Source organism: Notechis scutatus, chromosome Z, assembly GCF_049901735.1.
Source record: "Notechis scutatus isolate UNSWTSFEM ecotype Mainland chromosome Z, rNotScu1.2, whole genome shotgun sequence".
Taxonomy (NCBI): domain Eukaryota; kingdom Metazoa; phylum Chordata; class Lepidosauria; order Squamata; family Elapidae; genus Notechis; species Notechis scutatus.
Window position 1 is genome coordinate 109,521,726 of NC_142025.1, and position 25,711 is coordinate 109,547,436.

The 25,711-nt window shown below is 38.2% G+C and overlaps 1 protein-coding gene across 1 annotated transcript; it reads left to right on the top strand.

The window, feature by feature from the left end:
* The first annotated feature begins 15,809 nt into the window (after nucleotides 1-15,809).
* LOC113428488 (vomeronasal type-2 receptor 26-like) lies at nucleotides 15,810-25,123 on the top strand. The gene is made up of 4 exons (XM_087944896.1): nucleotides 15,810-16,622; nucleotides 20,313-20,540; nucleotides 23,390-23,516; nucleotides 24,225-25,123. Exons 1-4 carry the CDS (start codon nucleotides 15,810-15,812, stop codon nucleotides 25,121-25,123), a joined length of 2,067 nt encoding a protein of 688 aa, XP_087801022.1.
* The last annotated feature ends 588 nt before the right edge of the window (nucleotides 25,124-25,711 follow it).

The window sequence follows — 25,711 nt, forward strand, 5'->3', positions numbered from 1 at the left end:
AATGTCATGAAGGTTCCATCACCATATTTTACTGTGTCTTGGCCTACATGGGCCTCTTGGCTCTTCTCAGTTTCACTGTGGCCTTCCTAGCCAGGAAGTTGCCAGACAGTTTCAAATTCATCATTTTCAGCATGTTTGTTTTCTGCAGTGTTTGGCTGACCTTTGTCCCCACCAACTTGAGCACCAAGGGAAAGTACATGGTGGCCGTGGAGATCTTCTCTGTCCTGTCTTCTGGTGTTGGTTTACTAGGATGCATCTTCATCCCCAAAATCTATATAATTATATGGAGGCCTGAGCTCAACTCTAGAGACCGTTTAGTACATAAGAAATAAAAAATGAACAGGGTTGCATTTTGAACAAGCAATTTCTAAGTGTATACATACATATCCATGTTTGAGAGAGTTTGTCTTTCCCTTTATAATTCTTTATGGATTGTATGTTTTGGAGGGGTTAGGGCTAAATTAATTTTTCATTATGCAATTTTCCATATCATTTAATAAGTTTTTTTCATTGGGGTTTTCAATACTGTAGTAGTAACAAAACAACTGGATTCAAACTCTGAGCAAGCCTCAGAATTCATTAGATTCTTGAGTGATTTTCTGTCTTCTTAAAAACCATTGATTTTTGTGACTGAATCAAATAATTTAATAATTACCAAAGTCAATACATCAATCCAGGAATGGGCTTCTGGGGATTTGCAGGGGTTCAGGAGATCCTCTAGCTAAGATTCTGTGCAGTTTAAGAACCCCCGAATCCCATTCCTGGCTGATCCCATCCACACCACACCACCCCTCCCAGGAGTCCCCACACAGACCATTTGGGATGCAGATACAGGACGCACATGGAGGCTCGAGGAGGGTGAAAATGAGTCTCCCAGAAGTTCAGGAAGACTGGAAATGGGCCTGTTACCAGTTTCTAGAGCCCAGAGGCTCAAGAAAACCCTCTGGAGCCTGGGGAGGGCAAAAACACACTACCACCACCATAGTGCAGGAAACTGACAAGGCCACACCCACCATCTACACACCCACCCAGCAACCGGGCAGAGAACCTGTTTTAAAATTTTTGAAACCCATCCCTGCATTACTCCCAACAAAGGTAGAAGACACAGGGTGCCAGTTGAGCAATTATTTAATGGACAATTCTTGATGGCATGAAGCTTTAAATATTTGTAAATAAATATTTCTTTGCCTAGGTCAGGGGTCTCCAACCTTCAACACTCAAAGAGCCATTTGGACCCAGCCAGTCATTAGAGCAGAAAACTGGATATTAAATTATTTTCCATGGCTGACCCAGCCCCACCTCACCTCTCCCCTCCCAGTAACCACTTGCCACAACTAGCCTCGGGTGTATTGTTCACCTTTCTCTTCTCTCTCTCTCTCTCTCTCTCTCCTCCCTCCCTCCCTCCCCGACTTCCCAACCCACACCCCCAGGGAATAAGTGTATAGGAACTTCGGCCACATTCACTCTGTCTCTGGAAAGATACAAAAATAAACCTTGCATTGCAAAAGGAATGACTGTCCGGCTTTTACATCACAGTGCCATGAAGTTGCCACCTTAGATGGCCGCGCACACTTCAGAGAAGCATCATCCAAAGCAGCAGCACTATCACACAGGCACACATACACATCCTGTAACTCAGTCCAAAGTGGCTGGAAAATATAGTGCCCAGGTACCCTGAAGACACCTGGCAAGCAAAGTACAAGATGCCTATCACCAAGGCAGCATCTGCTGAATCCTTGCAAAACTGGGCAAAGGCAAAGAGAGGGGAGCAGACAGAACCAAATCAAGCTGAATCTCTCTCCCTCTCCCTCTCTCTCTCTCTCTCTCTCTCTCTCTCTCTCTCTCTCTCTCTCTCTCTCTCTCTCTCTCTCTCTCTCTCTCACTCTGTGTCTCTCTCGTTGCTCAACAAACTGCAGCAGGAAATGGTGGGCAGCAATTTCCAGCCTTTGTTGGTGCTGGACGTGTGATCTGCTATTAGTCCTGAGACACTGGTCTGCCCTGCACTGCAGCCAATGCCGCTGTTGTTCTCAGGGGAAAGTGAGGCAGGATTGCATTGTGGCTCTGCCTCATAATGGCTCCAGGATGAGGGGACTCCGTCTCCCCCATTGTGAAGTGCACTAAATTTCACTGGTTCTGTCAGATAGATTAGAAAAGGAGGAGATAGCATGGTGTGGTGTCCAAAATTGGGCTCAGGTAAATCAACGAAATCACTTTGAAGATACAACATTATTTTATTTATATGCATGCAAGTAATAATACAGTATATTCTGGATCCTTTGCTGAGCACACATAAGCAAAAGCATATCAGAGTTTATATACATTTGTATATATAAAGGTTATAAAAAATACAAAGGAAAAAGCTGATCTCAGCTGGCTCCTTCACTACCCGTGATTGTGTTCTGTTCCATGTCTGTGTCCCGTGTGTGTGCCCATCATGCCCACCATGTCCCTCTCAGATCTTCATCTGCCGTTCATTCTCCTCTTGTCTCCAGTTGCCTTGCCTAGCTCTACCTTCTTGTCTTTAGTCCCTGTTGGCTTCTGATGATGTCAGTGCAGCACCGCCCTCCTGCCGCCCGATATCAGTGTGCTGATATGATAGATAGCAGAGGAGGTACCTTTCCACTGCAGCATTTGTTCATTCCACTGCACCATTGGTACTGGGTTGATACGATGTGCTCAGTCCCAGGGCTGACCCGCTCAATTGCAAAAATTCTTGCCAAAACCGGGCAGTAAACTGCACCCCCTATCAGAGATAATTCATTGAGGGATGCCATGCAAGCGGTACACATGTTTTATAAAAAGTTTAACTAATTTGCAGGCTGATGGCATTCCAATGCAGGGAATAAAATGGGCCTGTTTCAAAAATAGATTGATAATAGTCCAAATGATGATGTACCCCTGACTATTCAGGAGCTCTACAATGAAGTTCCTGGCAATATCCTGCCATGGTCTGTTGGGGTTGGTTACTGGTTGTAATAGTCCTAAAGATTTTTCTGAGGGGTTCTTTGCCATAGCACATACTGGGCATCTTTTCACGTGGGCCTCAAATTTGGCACCTTTGGCTCCACCACTGTGTCTGTTCTATGTACTGTCTTCTTCTCCTCTGCAAGCAACCCCTCCATCTTCCAAAGCTTCCACAGCTTCATCTGCTGCAGCTTCCATAGAACATTCAGGGTCTATTCCTTCTGCTATCATTCCTAACTGAGGGTCATTCCTCAAACCTGATTGAAGTGTTCATAGGGGCAACATGAGCTCAACACTAGAGAGCATTTAGTACATAAATAAAAAACAAAAAAATATTCCATTTTGAACAAGCAAATATTACTTGGAGTGTGTGTGTGTGTGTGTGTGTGTGTGTGTGTACATATACATACACATTTGACTGAATTTGTCTTTCATCTAAGAATCATTTTTGGAGGAATAGGGCTATATTAATTTTTTTTCAGCAAGCAGTTTTTCATATCATTTAAATAAGCTTTTCCATTGGGTCTTCATTAGGAGTAACATAACAACTAGAGTAATATCAAGATATACATTAGAAGGAACACAGAGAATAAACTGCAAGATTCTTTGAAGATTGTTGACTGATTTCCCAACCCATTTAAAACCACTGATAAATTGGCTTTTGATCAATTGAAGCTGATAATACAGTCATTTTTAAACTTTACATCATTCCCAGCTAAACTGGGAGATGCATGATACCACCTGAGCAATTATTTTAAAGGGCAATTCTTGATGGTATGAAGCTTTAAGTATACATAAACAAATATTTCTTTGCTTAGGTGATAACATGGATATCCAGAGGAAATCTTTGCTTTTTTATGTTTTTTTCAGATAGATTAGAAATGCTGCTGCCCTGCAAAGAGACCTTGACTATGTGTCAGAATGGTTGTGAATTTGGCAACTCCAAATTTCAACTAACAAATGATCTGTCCTACACATTGCCAAAAAAAATCAGAACACCAAATACAAGTTAGGGAGAAGCATTCTCATAGACAACCCTCACTCTGTCAAGGACCTAGGAGTACTTATCTCAAATGATCTAAGCCCCAGAGCTCCCTGTAACAGCTTTGCCAAAAAGGTTAAGAATTGTTAACCTTATTTCACAAAACTTCTTCGCGAGCAACACTAAATTGTTAACTAGGCCATACAAAACTTTTGCCAGACCAATTCTCAAATATAGCTCATCCGCCTGGAACCCGCACTCTATATTGGACATTAACACAATTGAGCAGATTCAAAGGTATTTCTCAAAAAAAGTACTGCACTCCTCCAATCACAATAGAATTCCCTATGCCTCCAGGCTCAAAATTTTGGGCCTGGAAAAGCTGGAACTGCACCACCTGCAGTCCAATCTAAGCATAATTCACAAAATTGTCTGTAATAACATCTTGCCTATCAATGACTTCTTCAGCTTCAATCACAATAATACATGGGCAAACAATCAATTCAAACTCAAGGTAAACCACTCCAAACTCAATAGCAGAACCTTATGACTTCAGCAACAGAGTGCTCAACGCCTGGAATGCCCTACCAGACTCCATTGTTACAGCCTCAACCCCTCACAGCTTCAACCTCAAACTGTCTACCATGGACCTCACCCATTCCTAAGAGTTCCTTAAAGGGGGAGTGCATAAGCGCACCAGCGTGCCTACCATCCCTGTCTTATTGTTCCCATTTATCTGTATTTACTTTCTTTGTACTTATATTTGTTATCTTATACATGTTTGACAAACTAATAAATAAATGAATAAATAAAATCCCTTTGAAGATACAACATTGTTTTATTTAAATGCATGCAAGCAATAATATGGTATATTTTGGATTCCAGCAAAGCTGTTGATACTTTGCTCAGCACACATAAGCAAAAGCAAACCACATCTTATACACCTTTGCATTTATAAAGGTAAGACAAAGGAAAAGACTGACACAGAAGAAATTATAAGTGACATTGGAATATTTTAAGGAAACTTCAATGGTGCTTTTTGAAAAGGCAACTGGACTGTTTCTCCCCACCTTCCAGTCAAAACTGTTGAGGCTTCTTGCATGAGAAGCAAAGCATCTTCTTCTACCTTAAACAAAAAACCCAGTCCACTTGCCTTTTGACAAAGCAACTTTGAGACAACAATGACCTAGATCAGGGGTCACCAACCTTTTGGACCTCAGGGACCACCAAACTCATTATTTTAAATCCTGCGGACCATTAATGTGAATTTTGACTGACGTGGCTTGCTGACATTGGTTGGAGGGAGAAGGAGAGAGAGAGAGAGAGATCTGATCTAACCTTGGAGGATTGGTGATGTTCTCTCTCTCTCTCTCTCTCTCACACACACACACACACACACACACACACACGCACACAGATCCCTCACACACCCCTCCAAGGCAGCCCCATTGCTAGCCTGCTTTGAGCTCCGTTCTCAGGCTGCACAAAAGGAAAGCAGCAGAAGATTTTCTTTCTCTCCCCCCAAACACCACCAGAAATGAATCTTTGCCGGTGCAACCTCTTGGAGCAGGATGCCTTGCAGGGTCCCAAAGACTCATTTCTGGTGGAGTTTGGAGGAGAGAAAGAAAGACTTTTGCTGCTTTTCTTGTTTGCAGCCAAAAGCAGAAGAAGAAAGAACCGGGAGAAGCAACCTGGTGGCCAGGCAAGTTCCCTCCTCTGCCCTTTCCCCCCTCCCCTCACTACCTCATGTTGTTCCTAATGCAAGTGATGCACCCATGTACCAGGTGGGTAGCCCAGCCTTGTGTTCCCCCGCAGCCTGGGTTAATTGTTTGGGGGGTGCTTTGGGGTGGCATTTCTCTGCAGAGCATCAAAATTTTCTCCCAGACCACCAGTGGATGGCCCACTGGTTGGCGACTGCTGATCTAGATGACTGAGAATCTTCATAGACATTTTAACGAAACCCCTTCGAGTGACCATAATATTATTTTTTTAATCAAATTTTATTTCAGTTTTCCACATTTTAAAAACATCTCATTTTAGTGAACAGCATGATTCCAGGTTTCCACATTTACAAACAAATATGACCATAATTATGTATTCATCTTTCGCATTTCAACTTTATATCTTACCAATACTTTAGATATTTTCTATTATTATATTTTTTCCAAATGGTTTCATCTTATTTGAATCACAAATAACTCTCCTATCTTCACAATCATTATACTTTTGTACTTTTGTCTGTCAAATTTGCAATTTCATCGCATATTCTTATTTCATTTTTCCACAAATTCGAAATTAATACAAACATTTCAAAAGAATTTCCCCCCACAATTACCCATTTGAGTGTGCCACCTCTATAGCTTACATATTCTTTAATTACCTCCCCTTTAAATCCCAATAAACATTTTATTATCTAGAGAATTAATAATGGTAATCTCCTAATAACTATTTAAAATATATACCTTTTGGGTCAGATTCTGCATGGTACTTTCCCTCTTTAATTTCAAAAAAATTATTTATAATTTCAAAAAGAAAAATTAATCTATTCAATTAATCCTAGAAACTGATATTAATCTCATTTCAACAATCCTCATAATTCATTTCAATTGTGTACCATATATTCATTCAACATATTCCATAAATTTATCATAATTTCCCTTTTTTCACATTTATTCCATTTATCTCTATGTTTAGTTTAAGAAAAGAAAACAAGAATTCCAATAAAAAATATCAGTTACCATCCTTCATCTTAATAATCTATATTTCCCTATTTTCTAAATAGTTTATAACTTATGTTTTTTATTTATTTATTTATTTGATTTGTCAATTGCTTACAAGATAATAGATATAAGTATAAACATGAGTAAGTATTAGGAATGATAGTCACCTAACAGTTGGGTTGGCAATATATAAACCAGGATAGTTATTTAATACTGTTGTATCTTTAAGAGAATGCTGTAATTGTGATTGGCTAAGGTTTCTTCAATGGCCATAAGATAGAGCCAGAAACCTGGTTTGCACTCTTCTTGCATTTCCCTTTTCCCTTTTGCCTGATTGTCGTTCTGCTTGGATTGCTGTGAGTCTTGCAAACTGTTAGCAAACTCCATTTATTGAACTTTGTTTATGATATTGGACTTCGTTTTTGGATTATCCCTGGACTGATTGTATTGAATACTACCTGCTTTAACAGTGTATGATTTTGGATTGTTTGTTGGGCTTTGTTTACCCATTTACTGGAAGTAAAACCTACATTTTACTATTCAGTGTATCTCTGTGTTGGTTGTGTGTTATTCAACACCACTCTCACTACGTTTCCCTGAGTGCACTCATTCTCCTAACGGGGAATACCTCAACACTAAGAATACAGGAAATAGGTACAAATAAATGGGGACAATAGGACAGGGATGGTAGGCATGATATTGCACTTATGCACACCCCTTACAGACCACTTAGGAATGGGGTGAGGTCAATAGTGGTTAGTTTGAAGTTAAAGAAGTGGGGGTTAGAGAATGTAACAACAGAGTCAGGTAGTGCATTCGAGGCATTGACCACTCTGTTGCTGAAGTCGTACTTTCTGCAATCAATTTGAAGTGATTTACATAGAGTTTGTATCTTTTGTGTGCTCTTGTATTGTTGCGGTTGAAGCTGAAGTAGTCATTGACTGGTAGGACATTGTAGCAGATAATTTTGTGTGATACGTTTAAGTCTAACCATAGGCGTCGTAGTTCAAGGTTGTCCAAGCCCAAAATCTCAAGCCTGGTGATATAGGGTATTCTGTTGTGAGCAGAGGATTGTAGTACTCTTCTCATGAAATACTTCTGGACTTGCTCGATTGTATTAATGTCTGATATGCAGTGCGGATTCCAGACTGATGAGCTGTATTTGAGTATTGGTCTGGCAAAAGTTTCGTATGCTCTAATAAGCAATTCAATATTTCCGGAGGGGAAGCTTCCTAAGATTAGATTTGCAACTCTTAATGCCTTTTTGGCAATGCTGTTACAGTGAGCTCTGGTGCTTAGGTCATTTGATATGAGAACCCCAAGGTCCTTGACAGAGTGAGGATCATCAACGAGGTCATATCCGCCTAGTTTGTATTTGGTGTACTGATTTTTTTTACCAATGTGTAGGACAGAGCATTTGTTGGTCAAGATTTGGAGTTGCCAGATGTTTGACCATTCAAACATATAATCAAGGTCGCTTTGAAGGATAGTAGCATTGTCAGTGGTGTTGAATAGTTTTACGTCATCCAGGAAGAGGACGCAGTTGCTTATAAGATTATCACAAAGGTCATTTATACAGAGTATAAAGAGTATGGGTCCTAGAATGCTGCCTTGGGGGATACTGCTGTTAACTGGAGCAGAGTTTGATATAGCACCCCCTATTTTTACTATTTGTTGCCTGTTTGACAGGAATGCAGTAATCCACTTATGAAGGGATCCGGAAATGCTGTAAGAGTTTAGTTTTAACAGTAGTTTGTCATGTACCATTGAATCAAAGGCTTTGCAAAAGTCTGTGTAAATTGCATCTATAGCTTTACCCTGGTCAAGTAGAGTAGTCCATATGTTTTTGTAGTTGAAGATTGCAAGACAATTTTTTCCTGAGACCAAATTGTTTTCAGGTTGTTTGACTCTAAGTGGAGAGTGATGAATTGGTTAATGATTGATTCCATGACTTTGCACGTGACACAACACAGTGAGATTGGTCTGTAGTTTTCAACCAGGCTGGGGTCACATTTTTTGAAGATAAGGGATGACCATAGCTAAGGACCATATGTTTGGTAAGGAGCTGGTTCTGAATGATATCTTATATATAATGCTTAGGGGTTCCACTATGGCAGAGGAGAGCTTTTTTAAGAAGTAGGCACATAACCCATCAGGGCCAATAGATAGGGATGGTTTTAGGTTATACAGTGCCTTTTCTATGTTATCTTCTGTAAAGTCAATATGTAGTAGGTCATTACAGTTAGTTGTGGTACGACTAGGAAATGTGAGGCATGAACCATTGCTGTTTACAAAGACTGAACTGAAGAATGTGTTGAAGAGATTGGTCTTAACAGCCTCATCATTGCAGTCTTTCCCATTTGGTCCTTTTAGGGGTGGGATGGTTCTTGATTCTTTAAGTTTGCTGTTAACATAATTGTAGAAGGCGTGGGTGGATTTTGTACGTAGGAGGTTTTCCTCTTGCTTGCAGTGGTAAATTGTGCATTCTGCCTTTATCTGTCAGTATAGGGTGTTGTATTGATTTTTAAACTTTGCTACATACCTAGTTTTGTTTTTACGCCATTGCAATCTTTATTGAAGTTTCCTTATTTTTATGGGTAATTTGTTTTTGTTTTTTTTGTTTTTGGGGATTACTAATGGTACATATAGTTTAATGACTCTTTCAAGTTCAAACAAGAATAATGGTCTTCTGTAATATTACAGCTAGAGAACAGAATGTGCCAATCAAGAGATGATAGGTCAGTATCTATGAGATCATAGTTGGCTTTTTTGAAGTTGTATTTTGGGGATCCATCATTATGATCTTCTTTGTGAGGACGTAAATTGAGAAAAAAGTTGATCATACTGTGGTCACTGTTTTAAAAGGGTTCTTGTATTTGTAGGCCATATATTGAGTTTGAGCTGTTGCAGAAGATAAGGTCGAGGCAGTTATTGAGGCTAGTGTTGTCAGTTACTAATTGATCCAGTCCTAGTGTAGTAACAGCATTGTACAGGGTTGCATATATGGGTTGGGATGTACATTCATTTAGGGTCCAATTTATAAGAGGTAGATTGAAGTCACCAAGGAAAATAAGAGGGTGAGGGCAAGAGGCAGCCCACGTTAACAGTGAAGTTAGCTTGTCTGCATGAGCTATGTCATAATCCGGGGCTCTGTAGCATAGTAGGAAGCGGATTGTGGCATTTAAGGACACTTCACAGACGATGGTCTCTGGAAGAGTAAGTTCCTGTGTAATTTGAATCTTTTTAGATTTAGGGATTTTTTGTAGAAGATAGCAACTCCACCTTCTCTATGTGTTTCACGATCTGACCGATAAGCATGATATTCACTGACTGTGGTAATGGACTCTGAAAAAGATGCATTTAAACTTGTCTCACAGAGAAATATAATGTCAAATGTGGTCTTGCCTAATAAGATGAGGAATTCATGCATTTTGTTTGCAAGGCTTCTTGCATTGAGTAGTTTGTATTTTAGATATGTAGTAGTGGGTCTGGAGGAAGTAAGGGGCCTGCATGCCTAATGTTGGATTTTGGGGTGATGGTTAATGGGATGTAAGTTGAAGGTCTTGCTTTTGATACATTCTTTATGGTAGTCAATGTATAGGTTAGTATTTCCTTGTTCATGGAGTCTTTTGAGCTCAGAGCTCAGCTCACGGGATCATACACATTGCTGTAAGGTTAAGTCAGGGCGAGAACGGAGGTTCTTATGGTTGGTGTTGCTTTTGGCGAGTGAATTTATAGTATAAATGAATTTATGTTTGCTTGATTCATTTTTGCAAATGACCTTGCAGAAGCATGGGGCCACTGAGCCATCACTGTTTTTGGACTCGGCCAATGCGGAAAATGTCAAGTATTTCATCAGGGGAGATGTTTGATTCTTGATAATCACTGATGATTTTGCAGACAATTGTGATGTCATCATTGTCATTGATGTCTTCTAGACTAAATAAGATGGCATTTGGATACTTCCATTCATGCTCAACAGCTTCTCTGACGAGGATTGGGATATCATTATTTGTTGGATTTGTGGTTTTTTGTGGATTGTTTGTGGTTGTTGGGTAGAGATGTGATTTGTAGCTATTGGATGTTCCGGTTTTTGTGTTGTGTTTTTTTTTCAAGGTTAGTTAATCTTTTTTTTTAACATGTCCAGGGATGCTACTATGGTGTCAAGGGATGCTATTCATGTTTCTATGGTATCAACTCTTTCAAACAGGGCAATATACTTGTTCAGTTTGGGTCTGCATGATGGGCAGAATATTGAAATGAATGGTTGGATGATTCTAGGAATTGAATCATTTGCTTGGGTAATCCCAAGCAGCCATGGTGAGCATAGTTGTCACATTGAGAACATTTGGTGGAATTTTCATTATCCTTTAGAGTTTCATTGCATATAAGGCATGTGCAGGAGTCTTGTGGTTCATTGGTGGGGAATTCTTTCTCTTTAGGTTGTGGTTTGGCATTGGATTTTTTTCCTGGCATGGTAGGTTTGTTGAGATGGTAGGTTGATTAAATTGCTTAATCAAACAAGATATTTGGGTAATCAATATAGCCAATATCACACCAATTAATCAATTACAATAATCTCTCTAGTCAAATAATTTTGCTAAGCAACAATCATTCTAATCATATTTATGCTACCCCCCGTCACCTTGCGGAATCCCCTTTCTTAGTTCTTAATCAGCCATTATCTCTATGTCTTTTAAATAAACAATTTTTCATTTTTATACAGTTTCCATATTTCTTTGTTTCCTGATCCCGTTTTTTATTACTTCTTTTCCTCTTCATTTTCCCTTTCTTCTCACACTCCAGTTTTTATCCCCCTCCCTCTTTAAAACTTCCTTCCTCAATTTACTTTTCTGCTGCTTCTTTTTACATTTTTTTGTAAGTATTTCCCTTTTTAGTTACCTCCTTGAATCTCAAATTTTTAATTCCTACTCTTTTCCCTCTTTGTTTTATAATTCATTGTTCCAAATGTTCATCAAAGATGGCCTCTTCTTTAATCAACTCCTCCTCTTCTAACACTCCTTTTTGTTCTTTATGTTTTGAAATCTCCATTTTGAAATTTGTAGAGCAAAGCCCAATGATTTGCCTCTTTCTTGTAGTGCTTCTTTCATATTTCTAAGTTCCATTTTTAATTCCAGAAGAGATACCACCATCTTACATGTTTCTGTCTAGTAGTTTAATTCAATTAATATCTGTAAAGTTAATTTCCAATAATCAGCTTTCTCTTCAGGCTATTTGGATTCACAAATAGTCCAACAGCAAGTCCATACCAAAGTCACCAGTTAATCCCATAACAGTTTCTTCTTGCTTCTTTCTTTATTTCAATATTTCAAGATCTACTTTCACTTTCCAGGGTCCTTGTTCTATTGTATCAAGATTTCATTTATTTGTATCAAGTCAGATTCTTAGAAAAAACAGGGTCCTTTAAAGGAAAAAAATTATACTCTTTGGCCACAAGATGGCCGAGTGGCCATAATATTATTTATCCCTTCCTACTAGTAGTCATATTATTTTGGGCCTATGGTCAGTGAATAGAAATCATTTGGTTTTCTGAGCCATGGGTTCCTGATGAAGTCTTGTCCCTGTCACTATTTTGGGTCATATATACTGGGGACATCTCATACATTTGGTAGTGAATGCAACCATTTTATTACCACAACATGTGAAAGAGTAGGAGATTAAATTTAGCCTCTTTGGGTGTTTGTACGTGAGAGGGAGATTGATTTATTGGCAATTGATTGATGCATTGATTCATTGATTGATTTAGAGAATGTATATAGCCACAAATTCATGCATGTAACTCTGAACAATAGACCACTCAGACAAATTATAGACCTCAAGCACAGTTCCCCAATTCCCAAGAGCAAGCAGAAAAAGGTCTCTGCTCACAAACATGTTTACTCTGGCACCATCTTTTCAGTTATCACAGACATGATGATTAAGTCACCAGGTCAATCCTCCAGTGGCTCTCAAGATACTTCTGAATGAATTAGCAGGGCCAAATCATAGAATAAATATATAAATCTCCAAGATATTGTTCCCTCTTGAGAACCAATCCTCAAACTGGTTGAAGTGTTACCCAGCCATGACAGGATCAACATGAGAACTGTTGCCATAAATTTGGGTTCTCAAAATCTCATATCCACTTGCTGTACATAGCATAAATATATATTTCTTGTGGGTTTTGTGCTAATTTTTTTTTACACTGTTGATCAGCCAATGCCTACTCAATTCCAGAGCTGACAGATTCTCCCAGATTTCTCTATGTGAAACTAACTACATTACTCCACACTTGTAAAATATACCATCTTGGAAAAATTATACAAGATCATTAAAATTCTGCTAAAGGCTCATAGCCAGGGGTCTTTTAAATTGCAAATGAAAAAAGAGACTAATAATTAGGTATTAGACTCAAAGGTCAACTCTGTCCTTTACACTTCAAGCATCCAGACATAAGGGAGGCTGAAGAAAATGGATCAGATCAATGAATGAGGCATGATATATTCTTAAGACAGATCTCAACAAAGATAGCATTTCTTTCGCTATCTATAGTATCCTTTTTGAATCAAGGCTGCTGGCAACAGGAATACAGGAGCAGCCAAATCAGCAAGAATGTTGGGGATTATTGCCATTTTACTCTTTCCAGAATTGGCCATGAAGATACAGCCTCTTAAGTGCACTGGAGATGAAGCCATTCAAATTCCACAGGAATGGTACCGGGATGGAGACCTTCTCATTGGTGGATTGATGTCTCATGTTCAATACATGTCTCCCAGTGTTCATTTTGATAAACATCCTTCCAAGGAATTGGTTGACTTCCCATTGTAAGAAATCACTCTCTTAGCTTATTTTAATGTAATCCTTGAAAAACATCTATTAATGAATATAAATGTATCATGGACATATCCTTAACTGAAGCTTGGTAAATAGAAATTTAATGTTTTTAACTCAACATTCTCTTTTCTAATTAAACCAAAATCTGATATACTAGGAAAAGTTGAGAACCAAAAGCACTTCCAACTTGCAGGAAAAAGAACCATCTCTAATTCACCATAACCTAACAGGCACTTAATATTTTAAATATAGGCATTGACTGTGGAATGAAAAATCATTTCCAAAACCTTGGGGTAACACTAGTTATTAATACCATGTCTCTATTTTTTCATGTATCACTTAGAGGTTTAGGGTCTACCTGTCGTATTTCAAAAAGAAATATGGCCTCTTTGGTTCACCATCTCCTTTTAACAGCAGAAAGAGTTCACCATGGAAGGAAAAATGAATTTCTAAATATATGGCTATGTTCATCAGCTCTATTTTCCTCATAACTGAGGACCCCCTATCATATAAATTTCTTCCACACAGCTCAGATTCTCATTTAAAAAAATGAACCCATTGTGTTTCTTCCAACTTGATAATATGTCTTTTCTTCAGACTTTTCTTCTGGGATTTGTAATGATTCCTACTATCCTTTATTTTGTTTTCTATCAAGTAGCAAAATATGTTGAGTTTTTACAACACTGAACACAATTGAGCTGATTCTACAGCAATTCTTTTCATTATACGATGAATATAATGTTTTTTATATATAATGTTTTAACAGAATCACAAAGTGGGAAGGTACCTTGTAGGTCTTCTAATCCAACCCTGCTCAGGCAGGAAGTCCTTTGGGGGGGGGGAGAAGGGCTGTATGGAACTGGATGAAGGGCCAAAATTTGAATTGAAATTTTAACATGAATACATATATTCTCTCCTATTTAAGGGCAGGAAAGATGAGATTTCTTCTGTAAATCTCTTCTATGTGACAAGTAAAATGTTTCTAGAATGTAATCCTGTCTTCCTTCTCTAAAGTTTTTGATGGTTCCTACAATTATTCCAAGGAAATGCATTACTTTTTACTCAATCATATCCTTTAACATTTCTGCGTATATCACTTATCCATCACATCCTTTTTGGGTTATCAGTTTAAAAATCTGTTAAAGGTTACAATCAAACAAACCACTTAATATGGGATATGAACCTAGAATTATAACACTGGGAATTTCAGCTTAGTTCTCTTGTCAATGTGTCTTTCTCATAAAAATTTTTGTCCTTGGGTATGTCTTCATTAGTATGTAATGCATGGTGCAGTTCTCCTTTGAAACAAGTGACTTTTTTACAGTGTGGTAACCAAGTTCTACCAACACATATTGGCTTTAGTGTTTGCTGTGAAAGAGATCAACAAGGACCCTCACATCTTGCCCAACATCACTCTCGGATTCCACATCTATGATAGCTACTCCACTTCACTAATGACCTATCGTACCACTCTGGATCTGCTTTTTAAGTTGCATAAAATTGTCCCCAACTATATTTGTGAGACTAAAAAGAAAGTTATGGGAATCATTGGAGGGATGAGTCCTGAAACATCCATACGCATGGCAGAAATTTTGCAGCTTTTCAAGATCCCACAGGTTGGAGCCATAACTAAACGTCTGAAAATTAGGAAAATCACACAGATTGTCTCTTTTTGAGTTCCTCTTCAAGCAGCAACTTGATGGTTTATCAGTAAAGAGATGTAAAGAATGTAGAGTAAAGAGAAGTACAGAAATTAGGGTAAAGGGTGGACTTTGATTCATCTGTGTCTCTCTTTGGTATATCATGGCTTTCCATAAGATGAATCAAGACATACAGAATTTTAGTTATTTGAACCTGCAGGTTTATGCTAGCTATCATTAACTGCCTTGCTGATTTCAATTCATAATCTTTAAGCATAATGTGGACAAACATCTGGGTTTTATATTAAAGATGAGGAGGATGACATATAAAAGAAATATTGACATAGGAAGCACTGAAAGATTTGATTCTTTAAATTCAAATACTCAAGTTATCTTCCAGAAAGACATGTGAGATGATGATGATGATGATAGACAGACAGACAGACAAAGATTCAGAAAGGATATCTCCCTTTTAGGGAGACCTCTGAACCATATCTATATTACTAAAAAACCATATTTTGAAAAATAAATCAATAAAAATAGGAAATATCCATCTTCTCTCTCTATCATTTTCTCTTTCTTTCATTCCTCCTTTCTTTTTTTTAGATTTCATATGGCTCATTTCAATTGGCAGCAATTGATGAATCGTGTTCCCCACCTTTTTATCGCATGGCCCCGGATGAAACTCTCCAGTACAAGGGTTTAGTCCAGCTCCTCCTGTACTTTGAATGGAAATGGGTCGGTCTGGTCATTATAGATGACAAACATGGGGAACATTTCATACAAACTCTGGAGCCCATGCTCTCCCAAAACAAAATCTGCTCTGAATTCACTGAAAGGATTGATAGAAATTTATATTCTTCCAAAGCATTAGACTTGGCTGACCATTGTCTGAGGCACATTAGTTTGTTCACAGAGAAAATTGCAAATGCAATTATTGTACATGGAGAAAATACAGTCTTTATGTGGCTGGCCTCTATTGTACAAGGCACAGATTTTTTTCTTCCAACACATTCTGATTCTTCACAGAAAATTTCCACACGAAAAATGTGGATCACAGTGGCCCAAAATGACTTTACATTACATTCCTTACAAAGGGCTGTCAATATGCAAACCTTCCATGGGGCTATTTCCTTCTCAATTAGCACAAGAGAACTTCCAGGTTTCCAACAATTTATACAGGCTGTCACCCCATCTGAGGCAAGTCAAGATGGCTTTATTAGAGATGTCTGGAGCCAAGCTTTTTGCTGTTCACCACCAAATAATAGTGTTTCTCGAGATGAAGAATGTACTGGAGAGGAAAGACTAGAAGACCTTATTGCACCCTTCTTTGAAACCAGCATGCTTGGCCATAGTTACAGTATCTACAATGCTGTCTATGCTGTGGCTCAAGCCTTGCATGCTGCTCACACAATTAGGACACATCAGAAGGTACAAAAGGACATGGATCAAATACAATCAAAGACAATAGAAGCCTGGCAGGTGAGATTTCCTCTTTCTTGGTGCCCTTTTAAAATATTTTCCATAGTTAAAACAGAGTTCTTGGACATAAAGACTCTATGGATCTTTGTGGGTCAGCTATCTAAACATCATGGATATTCATCTTTATTCAACATTCATACATTATCAAAGTTGGCCCATTGAACATACTGTCTTTTGTTAAACATCTCAATTTTCCCTCTTTCCACACCAATTCAACTGGTCTTTAATCTTCTTCTGCCTTTTTTAGTTCTCTGGTTTTCTTCCCATTGCTTCTTTTTACACTTATCTTAAATTATCTTGCTGGAATGTCTCAAAACAAAATCACTAAGTAGCAAAAGATATTTTAATATCTAATGGGCTTGTAATCCAACAATAAGAACTAGTCTCAGGGTTCTGTCGGATGCCCTAATTAAACCATGAGCCTTGAGCCCAGCTTCAAATGAAATCCAGTTATTTATTAGGAGCAATATGTCAGCACATACCCAAATGAAATCAGCTCTGACTCATGTAATTCACAGCCCACCTATTACCCCCCTCCCCCAGGGTGTGTCATAAATCACATTCTCCAATGGAGCACTTTCACAGGCTGTGGATGTGCTTCTGGTTGTAGCTCCCATGCTGCTCCATCAGTTTCCCCCCGGCCCACCTATGGCAGCTTGACAGCAGGCCAGAAATAGAACTGAATAGAATAGAATTCTTTATTGGCCAAGTGTGGTTGGACACACAATGACTTTGTCTTGGTGCAAATACTCTCAGTATACATAAAAGAAAAGATACATTCATCAAGAATCATAAGATACAACACTTAGTGATAGTCATAGGGTACAATAAGCAATCAAATCATACTAGGAAATAGTCAATGTAAATCATAAGGATGACACTTCCGGGTTGAGCCCTCCTCGCTGACAGACCGTAGATCACGACTGTCTGCGGCTCTTTCGTTGGTCCATGTTCTTTTGTTGGAGAGCCCCGATCATTACAATCAGGCTGAAGCTGCTTTGGAAGGGCAGTGGAGTAAGGGGAAGCCACCAGCCAGGTTGAGGGGAGCCACATCTCCCCTTCTGGGCTTGATCTTTCCCCCAAAGATGACTGAAGCGGTGGTCCAAAATGGCCACCCTAAAGAGGAGGACTCAGCTGGACTAAGATTTGTGCAGGAGTGAAGAAAGAGGTGGATAACATCTGAGCTGGGACAATTGGGCAAAACAAACAAAAAGTACCCCAGGATTAAGGTAACATTGAACTTTTAAGAAAAGAAAAGTGAGTGGTAAAAATACAAAGGGACAGGAAAAAAATAAGAAAATAATTTTAACAGCTAAGTGGGGTTTCAAACCAGGAAAGGAAGAAGCTGGAACTAAAGACTTAATTAAATTGGATTAAAATATTTTGGCAATAAATAAAATAAAGCTGGACTTAAGATTGTCAAAAAATAATAATAATAAAATTTACAAATTGGAGACTGGATTGCTCTGGAATATTGAGGTTTGAAAAACCCTAAATAATAAAATAGGGGGGAAAGGTGAAGGCTTTGTATAATGGAGAGTGCCACCTTTTGACAAAAACTTGAGCTCAAACAAAAGGGAAAGCATCCTGTTTCTGAATGGACTTGTGTGGATATAACACTAAAGAAATATTGAAACAAAGTAAGAATCTTAGAAAGTGAAAGCAGAACCAGAATAAAGAAAAAAGCAAGGAAAGACTGACTGTGGGATTGATTGATGTTTTTGGTATAGACCCTGGGCTGGAATAATTGAGAACTTTAGAAAATTGAAAGACGAAAGAAGGAAAGTAAAAGTGGTTTTTTTGTGGACTTTAACGATCATAAAATACAAGAGTGTGTAATAATGATATCCCTTTGGGAATTAAAAATGGAACTTAAAAATATTAGAGAATTACTACAGGAAAGAGGCAAATCACTTTGCTCTGTGTTAGAAGAAATGGAAATGGCGATTGAAGAACAAAAAGAAAGAACTTCAGAGGAGTTTGTAGAACACTACAAAGATGAGGGGAAAGAAGGAAGGTTAAAATGTTGATATTTAAGAAGGTAATCAAAAAGGGGAATACCTGTGAAATCAGGAGAGGTAGAAAGGTGCAGCAGAAAAGGGAAAAGGAAGATATCAAGAAAGAGAGGGATATAAACTGGAATGAGAAAAGATATGGGAAAAAGAGGGGGAGGAGAGGCAGTAAGAAACAGGTGCAGGAAATAAAGAAACACGGAAATAGTAAAATGATGAAAAGAAATTGTTTTTTTTAATGGCTTTTTTTAATATAATGGCTGATGAATTAAAAAGGGGATTCTGCAGGGTGACAAGGGGTAACAAGAATATATTTGCAATTAAAAAATTCTTAGAAAATAGGGTAATATAGATTATTAAAGGAGGGATAGATACTGATAACTCTTATTAGATGAATATACATTTTTATCTTTAAAAGAAAAGTTAAGGTCTATTGAAGAAATTGTAATAATTGAAATGAATGTGAAGATGTTTAAAAATGAGGTCAATATCAGTGACCAGGAATTAAATAGTCAATTTTTCCCTTTTACTTTTTGAAATTAGAAATAAAATTACGGGGGGAATATATTGCGGAATCCAAATGAAAAGATGTAATGATTATTATTGTAACTACTTAAAAATAAAGGTTTATTGGGAATTAAGATGACAGAATAAAGGTATATTTTAACCATTGAGGTGTCACACTCAAAGCAATAAAAGGGGGGAAACTGTAAGGATAAAAGCCAATTGGGGTCCAATTGGTCAGCACAGACTTTTAAGCAAGAAGGAGTTATCTTATTTATTTTTATTTATTTATTTATTTGATTTGTCAATCGCTTACAAGATAATAGATATAAGTATATATATAGTTATGAACATGAAATGGGTACATATAAGAGAAATAAAAGAAACAATAGGACAGGGACAGTATGCATGCCCACTACAGACCTCTTAGGAAAGGGGTGAGGTCAATAGTAGACAGTCTAAGGTTATAGTTTTTGGGATTTGGGGAAGAAACCACAGTCAGGTAGAGTATTCCAGACATTGACCACTCTGTTGGTGCAGTTAACCTTGAGTTTGTATCTATTGTGTGCTCTTGTGTTGTTATGGTTGAAGCTGAAGTATTCATTGACAGGTAAGTCATTGCAATGTATGATTTTATATACCATACTTAGATCAGACTGAAGACAGCGTAATTCAAGGTTTTCTAAGTCTAGAATTTCAAGTCTGGTGGTATAAGGTATTCTACGAGTAGAGGAATGGAGAACTCTTTTTGTGAAATATTTCTGGATTTTCTCAACTGTGCTAATATAAGATACGTAATGTGGGTTCCAGACTGATGAGCTGTATACATATAATTACATTTGCTGCTTCATTTATTGAGAACTGATTCCTTAACTTTTCAGAGTAGCTTCTTTTTGCTGCTCTTATCTCTCTTGTTAATATGTTTCTGACCTGATTGTATAGCATTCTGTCACCTTTTCTGTAGGCTTCCTCTTTGGAACGATGTAGCTGCTTAAGTTTAGCTGTGAACCAAGGTCATGAATGTTTTACAAGTTGACAACTAGACTGTTTCAGTCTTCCATATTTTTTTATTGCTGGGAAAGAAGCACCGAAAATTTAAAAGGGAGTGCTTTGGGGAATTGTTGTTAGAAACATATCTGTTTCTCTTTCATCCTTATCCTTTTTCTTCTGTAAGCTTCACTCATTTCTGCAGAGAATGTCCTTCAACAATAATGCTGGAGATGAAATTAAATTAAATGAAGAAGGAGTCCTAGAGGCTGGATTTGATATTGTAAATTTGGTTACTTTCCCAAACAACTCCTATATCAACATCCCAGTTGGAGAAATAGATCCGCGAGCTCTTCCAGGAAAAACCTTCCGCATACATCCAGACAAAATCCAGTGGCATCATGAATTCACTCAGGTACCATAACATCAACTAAAAGAACCAATTTCATATACAGTGGCTTTTCATGTGACTAGCCTTTTCTTTAGTCCATAGATAGAAACTTGCTCCTAGGATCCAATTACATTGCAGCCCAATCTTTGTCAAAGATGTGCAAAAAACAAAAGTATTGGACTGTTTAATGATGGATAATCTAATTCTTTAGAATTTCTGACATTGTAAGGAAAATTGCTCTCAACGAATGGGAGAAATACAGTTCCATGCCCAGATGTTTGTCTCTCCAATTGGAGGAAATGTTGATATCTAAACCTTCATTCTCAACAAGTAAATCCTATGTAGCCACAGTTCAATGATATAAGTAATGCTGCCAGAGGCAAAGTCTTCAATTCTAATAAACAACAACCTCAAACTCTCAGCTCTGTTCAAATCTTCAAAGTTATAGATTCTTTCCATTAATTGTCAGTAAATTGATTGTCAGTTAGCCAGATGTTTACACTGGATTTTGCATTGTTATCCATCTATTGATTATTTCCTCTTATTTATTTATTTTTATTAATTCATCAGAATATAAAATACAAAGAAAATGAAAATAATGGGAAATTAAGGGAGGAAAAAAGAAAAGGAATAGATGTAGGATAGAAAGGGGAAAAATGTGTTGACTTCTGACTCTTTTTAGCACAATAGAAGATAATAATATTATAACCTCAACTTTTACTTTTACACAATATATACTAGACATTTTTACAACAAACCAACCTAATCAGCAAGACCAAAATCAAATTTACATTTTTTTCCACCAAAAGCACAAAATCCAGAAGTAATTTGCAAAGACAAACAAAATTAGATATATTCTTTTCTTTGAATAAAACAGTTAATTTAATCATTTCTACTTTTTTTCTTTTTCCTTGGGAAATAATACATATTTCTGTTTGTACTTGTCAATCTTTATAAACTATTTTCATTTATATTAACAAAATTTACTGTGCTCTCTCCAGTTCTTTAACCTTAAAGGAGAAAACCTTTTTATTAACATTTATTTTAAAACTCCAGCCTTTTCTTTAAGAATATTATTAATAAAATATTAATAAAAATATTTAAAAATATTTCTAAAATCAATCAATCAAATGCATCTTTTGTTACTTCCTCCTAGCATTCATACTTCCAAATTCAATTTCAATAATATTTTATAAACTCTTGGAATTACTCAAGCATTGCATTTGAGAAAAAAAATTCAGAGCCATTTTATAAAGACAAAACTACATTATGGTTTTCTTTCAATTACATATATCAGAGTTACAAAGATCCTTCCTAACTCCAATTGACTCATCAAATTTAAGTCACTCCTCCCAGGTTATCCTCATTAAATAAAACCTTTTTCTTCTCTGGAATGTCTATCAAATCTCTTTTTCTTAAGGAATTCTCAACCTGGTTAATATCTATGAAAAAAAATTCCCAAACTTGTTGCCTATGGAGATTCTCAGTCATCCAGGTCATAACTGTCCCAAAAGTGGTTTTCAAGAGGCAACTGGACTTTCTTGGGGTTTTTGGAAGATATTTTGCTTCTTATCCAAAAAGCTGCTTCATTTCTGACTGGATGATGTGAATGGAAGGATTTATACTCCTTGCAGACAGCTGGTCATTTGCATTCTTTTAGAGAGTTGTTGAGGCCACCTGGAGGTTTTTCTATATCATTAGTGTCACCTGAGTAGTGCAAATTGGTGTGGAGCCTCTTGGAACTGTTGTTACAACACAGTCCTTTCAACAGTTCCAAGAACTGTTGCACTACCCTGCCAGATTGCACCAGCCAGGCAGATATGATGGGTGACAGGCCGGGCATCATGTAACTAGATCCTGTGCCCTGTAGGACTTTATAGGTTGTAATCAGCAACTTGAATGTGGAAGAATATTGGAAATAATCAAACTCTGGTATATAAATCTGGGCTGTAATTCATTAATTAATCTTCGGTTAAACTCAGAAGTGGGATTCTACCACTACGGACTGGTTCTATAGAACCAGTTGCTACGATTTTGTGCAGTTCAGAGAACCAGCAAATTGCGCCACTGTCTCACCCCGCCCCACTCCGCCCAGTCACTCCTTATTTTGCATGTGCACCAACCAACTTGTCTGCATTGTGCCTTTGCCTTAGTTTTGGTAAGTTGCTATTTGTCATTTTTTTCCCCAACAATCAGCTGTTCCAACTATCAGCTTTGCCACATGATTTGGATTAGCTAGAAAGCAGGAAATCATCAGATTTCTTGCTTTCTAGCTAATCTAAGTCACTGTTGTACTGCTTTGCCTTCACCCAGGAAGCTTCCCTGAAGCCCAGTCAGGGGCGGTATTCAGGAGGTTGAAGGGAGGAGAAATATCCTGAGAGTAGAGCTGAACCTTCCTTAGGACTGAAGCTTCTATTTTTCAGTGCAGACTCAGGCAGCAGATTGCAGAAAGGTAGATCTGTGAGTGAATCTGTGATTCTGCAAGCAACTCAGTCTGCCTGCCTGCTTTGCCTAATTTTGGGTAAAAGTTGCTCTTTTTTATATAAAAATATTCAATATTTACGTAAATATTTACCATATTTACATACAAGCCATGCCCAGCCAGTCACGTGATCACCAAGCTATGCCCAGTCAGCAAGTCATGTCCACCCAGTCACATGACCACTGAGCCACACCTACAAATTAGGCCATGCCCATGGAGCCGGTTGTTAAGAAATTTGAATCCCACCCCCCTGGTTAAACTAATAAATTACGGTTAAACCATCTGAGTCTGCTTCATGAGATGGCTGGCTCTCAAATTTCTCATTCATATTCATTGGCTGGAAGCAAAAACAAAAAGTTAATTCTGACCTCTTTGTTTTTTGAGGGGATAGCTGCCTCCTGTCTCATTATGTAATGATCCTTGTCCTCTTGGAAAAATGAAGAACAAGATTGAAGGGCAGAAATTTTGCTGCTATGCTTGTGCTCCGTGTCCAGAAAAGATGATATCCAGACAAATGGGTAAGATTCATAACATCCCAATGGAACTTTGTCTGAAAGGTCTGCACCCTAATTAAACAGAATCTCTTCAATATTATTTCAATAATTATTCAATATTATTGCAAACTTTACTGTTGCATTTCAAGGCAGGAAAAAGAAGAGCAGTCCTATAGCCCAGCTCTCTATACTTAAAGTTTAATCTAACTCAAATGATGTGGCACTTCCCATGAAGCAAGGATGGATTAATAGGACACTTCTTGTTCTCCTCTTCTCTAGTGCAGGGCTGTCAAACTTGCAGCCCATGGGCCAGACAGGTCATGTGCTGGCCACTCCCATGTCCAACTTAGCAAAGGGTTAATAAGTCATGATACATCACTTGATGTCACTGTGATGACGTGAGTTCGACACCTCTGTTCTAGTGCTACTGCCTGTTTTCCAGGATCTAAAGCTTCTCCTTTCTCTTTTCCACTAGATGACAGATATTTAGAAAATAAGGCATGCTATTCCCTTGCTCAGAAGTGCTACTAAATGTAGTGTACTCCAATAGGCCAAAAGGATTGTAATATAGGAAAATCTAAATACTTTTTCACTTCTGTACTCTTTTTGTACATGTAGGTTGAATAGAGAGTTACAAAACGGTTTATAAAATTTCTTATTTGCAAGGAAGTCTAGAAAAGCAATCCTGAAAAAAAGTTTGATTCTGTTCAGAAATTATTTTCTTCTTTTCAGACATGGAGTATTGTGACCGTTGTCCAGAGGATCAGTTTCCAAACCAAGCTCATGATGAGTGCATTCTAAAAACAAAGAATTTCCTCTCCTTTGAAGAACCACTGAGCATTACTTTGGTTTCTCTGGCTCTTCTCTTTTCCTTCTTTACAGCTTTAATATTTACAATCTTCATTAAGCAACGGGATACTCCCATTGTCAAAGCCAACAATCGCAACCTCACCTACCTTCAACTTATATCTTTGTTCCTCTGCTTCCTTTGCTCACTTCTGTTCATTGGACATCCCAATAAGGCCACTTGCCTCCTCCGACAAACAACATTTGGCATCATCTTTACTATTGCTATTTCTTCTATTTTGGCCAAAACCATCACAGTCATTGTAGCATTTCTAGCATCAAAGCCAGGAAGCTTATTCCACAAATGGGTAGGCCAAAAGTTGGCCTATTCTATTATCTGGTTCTGCTCCTTCATTCAACTTTGTATTTGTATTGGTTGGCTGAGTACTTCTCCCCCATTTCCACATTTAGACATGGAGACACTCTTTGGAGAAATCATAGTCAAATGTCACGAAGGCTCCATCACCATGTTTTACTGTGTCTTGGGCTACATGGGGCTCTTGGCTCTTCTCAGTTTCACTATGGCCTTCCTAGCCAGGAAGTTGCCAGACAGTTTCAATGAAGCCAAGTTCATTACTTTCAGCATGTTGGTTTTCTGCAGCGTTTGGCTGACCTTTGTCCCCACGTACCTGAGCACCAAAGAGAAATACATGGTGGCTGTGGAGATCTTTTCTATCCTGTCTTCCAGTGCTGGTTTACTGGGATGCATCTTCATCCCCAAAATCTATATAATTATATGGAGGCCTGAGCTCAACACTAGAGACCATTTAATACATAAGAAATAGAAAAATAAAAGGACAAGATCTAATTTTGAGCAAGCAATTTCTTGTTAGATCTTATTATCTATCTAATAACCAACTGGATCTGTACATACAGCCATCTCCAAAAACAGAAATAACTGTGTTTCCCTGAAAATAAGACCCAACCAGAAAATAAGTCCTAGCATGATTTTTCAGGTTCCTTCATGATATAAGCCCTACACCAAAAATAAGCCTTAGTTAAGATTGTCAGCCGTCAACATTGTGGTTGCCCTGGAGGGAAGTGTCATGTTCAGCTTGATGTTACTCACATTAGGGGTTGCCAATTGGGGCCTGTGTGATGGACCAGGGAGGGGTGTCCTGGCTGCTTCTTGGGGATTGAGCCTCCCCATTCTTCTCTTAGGGAAAGGTAGGGCTCCTGGCAGTTGGGGTGGTGGGTGGGAGGCTAATCCCTTGTGTCCGGAGTAGCTGGAGAACAAGGTTGGATGGCTTTAACCAAGCATGCAGGGGCCATGGCATGGCACTACCCCACAACCTGACTTGCCTAGCAACATGCCTTGCCTCAGAGAGGCACATGATTCATCCCACTGGATTGTGCTGTGTGGATGCCTGCCC

Excerpts from the sequence above, each read along its gene's own strand:
- LOC113428488 (XM_087944896.1), top strand. The coding sequence starts at position 15,810 with ATGGCCCCGGATGAAACTCTCCAGTACAAGGGTTTAGTCCAGCTCCTC. Across the intron at positions 16,623-20,312 it reads AGACAATAGAAGCCTGGCAG|CTTCACTCATTTCTGCAGAG; the intron begins GTGAGATTTCCT and ends TTCTTCTGTAAG. Across the intron at positions 20,541-23,389 it reads GGCATCATGAATTCACTCAG|CTGCCTCCTGTCTCATTATG; the intron begins GTACCATAACAT and ends TTGAGGGGATAG.